Source organism: Octopus bimaculoides, chromosome 2, assembly GCF_001194135.2.
Source record: "Octopus bimaculoides isolate UCB-OBI-ISO-001 chromosome 2, ASM119413v2, whole genome shotgun sequence".
Classification (NCBI taxonomy): Eukaryota; Metazoa; Mollusca; class Cephalopoda; order Octopoda; family Octopodidae; genus Octopus; species Octopus bimaculoides.
The window spans coordinates 106705723-106712942 of record NC_068982.1 but is presented as its reverse complement, the minus strand read 5'-3'; the positions used below and the strand labels follow the sequence as shown (position 1 = coordinate 106712942).

Genomic DNA, 7220 nt, shown 5'->3' with positions numbered 1-7220 from the left:
CTACACTCTCTGAGTGGTTGGCGTTAGGAAGGGCATCCAGCTGTAGAAACTCTGCCAAATCGGACTGGAGCCTGGTGTTGCCATCCGGTTTCACCAGTCCTCAGTCAAATCGTCCAACCCATGCTAGCATGGAAAGCGGACGTTAAACGATGATGATGATGATGATGATGATACATATATACAACGGGCTTCTTTCAGTTTCCATCTACCAAATCCACTCACAAGGCTTTAGTCGGCCCAAGGCTATTGTAGAAGACATTTGCCCAAGATGCCACGCAGTGGGACTGAACCCAGAACCATGTTGTTGGTAAGCAAGCTACTTACCACACAGCCATTCCTACACCTATGTATAATATTATGGGGGATATAATAAATTTTTTTGCCATTAGGCCAAGTGATTAAGAAATGTTGTTTTGCAACCATGTGGTTTCAAGTTCAGTCCTACTGCATAACACATTGGGTGAGTGTCTTCTATTATAGCCCTGGGATATTGTAAATTCAGAGTGAATATAGTAGATGGAAACTTTGAGCAAACCTGTCAAATATGTGTGTGTGTGTGTGTGTATGTTGTAGGTCTTTGAATTTGTGTTTTTCCTCCACCACTACTACTGCATGACAGCCAGTGTTGGTTTGTTTATGTCCTCATAACTTAGTAGTTCAGTAAAAAGTACTAGGCTTACATAAATAAGTACTGGGGTCGACTTGTTCAACTAAACACTTCAAGGCAGTACCCTAACATGGCTGCAGTCTCATGACTGAAACAAGTAAAAGATAAAAATAGATTTTAAAATTAAAATTCGATTAATAAAATATTTAAAATCTTTAAAAAATATAATAGTGTATGGTGTAGAAATATCGAGTCTTTACACATAGTAGTTTCCCTTCTCTCTTCTTCTCTCCCTCTCTCCCTCCCTTCCCACCTCCACATCTTTTGTCATTGATACAATAACCTCAGTTCTTCCCTCTGAACTAGTTAACTACTTAATTGATCTACTCATCTTTCCTCCTCCTGTCACTGTTACAATGTCCAGATTTTGTATTTGTCACTTTGAAGATTTCAGTTCTGAGGATACCAGATTAGTCAAAAATCCCCCTCCTTGTTCATTGTTTTCCTAAGCACATTGTTCACTAGCCTCTGGGGGTAAACAAAAATAATGAACATTGGTTCATTTCCCTAACTATTTTCTAAGTAGTTTCAATTGCTTAAAGATTACCTAAAATATAAAGATTAAAAGATCTATCTGTCTATCTTGTTAGGCAACTTGCCTGGACCAAGTCAACACTTCCATGCTAGATGCCCTGATTTTCCATAGCAGTTTTCATATCCCCAACTTGAGACCCAGAGTCTTTTAGAAGTTGATCAATCATCATCATCATCATCATCATCGTTTAACGTCCGCTTTCCATGCTAGCATGGGTTGGACGATTTGACTGAGGACTGGTGAACCAGATGGCTACACCAGGTTCCAATCTGATTTGGCAGAGTTTCTACAGCTGGATGCTCTTCCTAACGCCAACCACTCCGAGAGTGTAGTGGTGCTTTTACGTGCCACCGGCACGAGGGCCAGTCAGGCGGTACTGGCAACGGCCAATATATATTCTTTTTGGTTTCTGTTTGATGGATACCATATCTCCTGACATTTGATCAAAAGTGCATCAGGCTGATCACATTATGGGAAAATCTGACATTGAGACAGATTCAGCTGATTTCTTTGCATGTTTCCTTAGCCAGGATGAGTGTTGGGTTCAGTACTTTGAGGCAGAGACAAAGAGACAGTCCATGCAGTAGAAACACCCATCCTCACCTGCTCCAAAGAAGGCCAAGGTAGTTTCATCTGCAGGGAAGGTGGTGGCATCATGTTTTTGGGATGCAAAAGGCATGTTTATTGACTGTCTTGGAAAGGGCCATACTATTAATGGAGAGTACTATGTCAAGTTGCTGAGACAGATATGAAAGGCTATCAAGACGAAACGCCCAGAAAAAGTGACGAAAGGGGGTCTTGTTTCATCCGGACAGTGCTCCAACACGCAAGTCGTTGGTTTCAATGGCTACTGTGTGTGACTGAGGCGATTTGATGATTTTTAAGCGTTTATGTAGTTGCTTTACGTGCTTGAAATAGTATCTGAAATAGTATCTGAATCATTGCATTGCCTACCAAGGATAGTTGTGGCTGTAACACTTTAACTATAGTTTTGGTCAGTTGAGGATGCCTTGCAGTTGTTGCTAAGTTATTCTTCTGTTTTTTTCCTTAATTCTATTGATACTATACAAAACTCGATCTCTACTTTTTTATGCAGAGCGCTAATCACAATGGCCATAGTCATTAAAAAAAAAAACTCTCAAAGGGAGGCAATTTCAGTTGAAGTAAATACTAAGTTGTCTCCCTTACATGTCATTGTTGTACCTTTATTTTCCAGTCAATAATTTGAATTGATGGTTGAATTTGTGAAGACGAAACCTTAATGTTTAGTAAACGTAATTCATTGTTTGACGTCTGCTTTATTTTAAAATTGTCCTGAATTAAAAAAAAAAAAGAAAAAGAAAATCACTTAATTTTGAATTTGTGATTAGATTTATTAATTCGTAATGTACTTCGCCTCCTGTCTGTCTGTCTGTCTGTCTGTCTGTCTCTCTCTCTCTCTATATATATAGTGCGTGTGCGTGCGTACGTGTTGTAGATGGTGCGTGACCTAGTAGTTAAGAGTGTTAGGCTTACGTTCTTAAAGTTGAGGGTTCAAAACTTGGAACTTAGACTTGGCAATGCATTGTGTTCATGATCTTAATTTCACATTGCTCATCTGAAAACGAGTATGAGTGGACTGCTGGGGCAGCCGTCTCTCCCTCCAGCTGCTGTATTCTTGATATTTCACTGTGTCAAAGGTGGAACAGCTAAGTAGATGTCTTTGTCTACTCAAGACTACACAAGCATTATTCCTCACTGTATTTCTGGGAAGATCTTTGAACACCTTGATTTTGGCCACCAGTTCGGCCCTGGTGTTGCAGGCAGAGCAGTTAGTGTCTTTCTCAACTGTGCCCCACACATAGTACTCCATAAGATTACAATCAGGGGAATTATGAGGCCAGAAATTGGGATTAGAGAAGTTGTTGAAATTCTCTGACAACCACTTCTGATTCTTTCTGTAGGTATGGTAAGGAACTGAATGCTGTTTTCACACATATAGCCTTCCTGTACCAATCCTCTCCAGCCAGAGTTTGACCAAAGTCTCCAGTAACTTCATTTAACAGTCTGAATTGAGCTTAAGTCTCCATTCAAAGATGTGGGGTGAATTCTGGCACTCTCTCAGAAGAGAGTTTTGTGCTTAAGAAAGGCATCAATAGTTTTAGTACAAAGCAATGCAGGAGATAATTCTAATCCATGATTTCTTTGAATTCATTTCAAATTCCAGATATAAATTTTATTCGTAATAATTGTTTTAGTTTGCTTTTATTGAATTTTCAGGTTTAATGTCTATTATTACTTACCTTTCTAATGAAATTGAATATGTTATTAATCTATCTGAATGTCTTATTTTGCAGGCACTTGGTTACAAAATTGGAGAGCTGAAAATCTGGGAGTTTCGAAGGAAAGCTGAAAAGGCTCTAGGTAAATGTTTCTTATCCATTTGTTGTCTTTTAGTTTTCATAGAAGTTATTCATTTTGTCTCGTTTGCAGTGATTTCATTGAATTGTCCACTTTTACTTTCTCATATCATAATTATATATTTTTATTGTCTGTTTGTTATTTTTTTCTTGAGTCTTTTGGATATTCAATTTTAAAGTTTGATGAGATGTTTTTCAGTAAATTAGGCAAAATAGAATAAGAACTAGGTTTGGGACAATGGTGTTGGTATCAGTGTCTGTGTATTTTCCATGTTGACACGGGTTAGAAATAGCATTGAACAAAGCAACATTTATGATGAAAATTTATGAAGCAATATTATTTCTACATGGAATAAAAATTGATTGAATTAATTGTAATTTTTTTGTAATATTAAGTGGGGTGAGTTGGCAGAATCATTAGCATGCCAGGCAAAATGCTTAGTGACATGTCTGTCTTTAAGTTCTGAGTTCAAATTCCACTGAGGCTGACTTTGCTTTTCATCCTTTCGGAGTTCAGAAAATAAGTACCAGTTGAGCACTGGGGGTCAATGTTATCGACTTTCCTCCTCTCCTGAACTTGCTGGTCTTGTGCCAAAATTTGAAAACAATATTTTGCAATATTTATTTTGTCCCCTGCTTTACAATGAAAGGTAATATCAACCTTATGGAATTTTGTCTCAGAATGTAGAGGTCAAACTTTCTCATATTAGGATACATATTATAGGTATAGCTATGGCTGTGTAGTTAAAAAGTTTGCTTCTCAGCCATGTAGTCTTGGATTTAATGCTACTATGAAGCATCTTGGGAAAGTGCTATGGGCTGACCAAAACCTTGTGAGGGGATTTGGTAGACAGAAATTCTGTATGAGGGGGTGCTGAAAAGTACCTGGCTTTAAGGGTATTGTGAAAGGCCTGGTTGGAGGCCCAACCATCCAAGTTCTTTTACAGGGCTTAGAAACACTGAAGGACCGATGCAATAAGTGTGTGAATCTGAGAGGGGAATATGTTGAATAAAATCGTAATTAACTGATTGTCCTGTATTTCCTTTTACCCAAAGCCAGGAACTTTTCAGCACCCTCTCATGTACATACATATGTATGTGTACACATGTGTCTGTGTGTCTGTTTACATTCATGCTTCTCTGAAATTCATACAGCTGCAGGTGGTGACATTGCTGTAATTTTCTGGTTAACTGGTCATTCACTGGCTTTGCACCTTTGAAAATGTATGGAATGAAATACTTGAAAAGCAGGTAAAGCTTAGTGACAGAAGAGTCATCTAGCTGTAAAATAATCCGTTAGTAACATAGTTGTTCAACCCATGCTAGCATGGAAAAATGAACGTGAAAGTAAAGAATTAAGCAAATTTTGATTACTAATTCTAGTTCTTTTTTACAATAAAATTACCATTGCATTGAATTCCTTGTCATAATGACCGAGATTTGATACTATAATTATTCATTTGTGTCATATTTAACTGAACAATATTTTTTTAGAAAAGACATGTTCTTTATTGTAGGTAGCAAATTTGATATTCGGGACTTCCATGATGTTGTGTTGAAAGCAGGCTGTGTTTCCCTGTGTATACTTGAAGAACTGGTTGATGACTACATTAAAGAAACACTACAGTAAAATCTAATTGGTCAACAGGAACATATCCAATAATGAAACCTGTCAAATGATACTGAAATAACATATCCACCTGTATAATCCTTCTGATTAAGACCTTCATCGCCAGTAAAGAAAGAATTATTTCTAATCATTTATCAATGAAATAAATCTCATAATTTGACATATTTTATTCTCTAAAACAAAAAATTTAACTTCTATTCAGGAAAATATCTTGGCACTAGTTTCTTACTTAAATATTGATTATTTTTGTATTTGATTTTTGAATGTTTTTAAGCATTGCAATATTTTTATTGTCATACTGCGTAAGTAAGCTCCTGGTGAATTAAGTTCATGACTTTGGTTCAACTCCCAGTTGTAGCTATTTCACTACATACTCTAGGGATTCGAAAATTTGACATCAAGGAAAGAGTTCTTCAAGAGAAAGTTGACAGATTTTGCCCGTCAACTTTTCCCTTAAGAAAGTGTCTGTCCAAAACTTTGTACTCTTCTTATTAATCTTTACAAAATAATGCAAATCTTACTGATGCAGACTAACACCTACTTATGTCACTAATATCATTGTGAATGGCTTGAATGTTACATGACCTTACTTTCCTTTCTGAGGATTTTGAAGGAACAATATAATTTTTGCTGAAATGTAAGCTAAAATACTGCATTTCTGTTACCAGTATTAATACAAATGCCATGTACACTTTTGAAATTTTGATCAAAGAAATAAAAGCAATTCTATTATTTTATAAACAGTTTGTGTTTGTTTTGTGAATATGTTGATGGTTGCTTTGTAGTTTAATTTATTAATTACTAATTTGCTTAATTTACTTAATACTAATTTACGTAATTCATAGAGATGGTACATCAATCTGAAAAAGAAATCTTCCTATGTAAGTTGTTAAGTGATGTAAGCTAATTAATTGTCTAGCAATACATGTTATACCTAATTTTCAATTAGGGAACCTGAATCCTGTAGAACTAAATAAATTGCATAAAAATGCAATTAAATTTTTCTAGTCAGATATGAACCCATGGTCTAGTAGTTCTGAACCTAATCCACATTGTTATTTAACCTTTACTTTGTTTCTGTCACCTATAGTTATTAATCTTTTGATGACAAGATAAGCTGATTGATTACAATCAATGAGTTAAAATAAGTAAATAGTGCAAGTGAATTATTTACATTGGGCTACAGAGTTATGAAATTAGTATTTGTTTCATGTCTCAGTTATAAGAATTGCATTAAGTAATCTATGTAACTGTAAAATATTTCCCTGAATTATTTCGGTTTGGATTTGGTTTATGTGAGTTTGTGTGTTGAAGCATATTTTGTTGTGTTTGGGGGAGAGGCATTCTCTTTTAGTGCCTTATAAGATGCATAGAAGGTGCTTGTAAAGACATGAACATGACATACATTGGAGAGACATCTAGGAGCATTGCGGAACAACTAAATGAACATTTAAGACAATATGATGACGAAAAACAGTCCTCCATACTCTACCAACATGGAGGCAACCTGGGTCAACATGACATCCACATTTTATCTAAGCACCCAAAGGACCCAACACTCACACAAATACAGGAGTATGTCCTCATAAATGAAACATCACCAGTACTAAATAGGAAATATACGTAGTAGATATCGTACCCCAGACCCACAGGTTGAATAGAATAGTTAGTGGGATGTTATGTAGATAGATGTATGTATGTGTGAGTGTGTGTACATGTATATGCACATGTATGTAGGCATATGGATATGAATGTAAACAGATCGACATACACACGGATAGGTACATAGGTTATATGAACAGACAAGCACACGAACACACACACACACACAAATGAAGACTGAAACACATGACCATATATACACACACAAGGATACATATAGAGACATATGTCCACACATGGAGATACACATCCATACATACAGACACAGTAAATAGTTGCAAAACACACACACACACACACACACACACATGCAAGCATACACAGATC

The 7220-nt window shown here is 36.3% G+C and overlaps 1 protein-coding gene across 2 annotated transcripts in view; it reads left to right on the top strand.

Moving 5' to 3' along the window:
- Nucleotides 1–5972, top strand: part of LOC106868120 (uncharacterized) — a 46005-nt gene extending 40033 nt beyond the window's left edge. For both annotated transcript variants that reach the window (XM_014913252.2, XM_052978572.1), the window contains exons 16-17: nt 3539–3605; nt 5119–5972. In XM_014913252.2, coding sequence (XP_014768738.1) covers nt 3539–3605; nt 5119–5231 — 180 coding nt within the window. In that variant the 3' untranslated portion in view covers nt 5232–5972. The remainder of the gene's footprint in view (nt 1–3538; nt 3606–5118) is intronic.
- The last annotated feature ends 1248 nt before the right edge of the window (nt 5973–7220 follow it).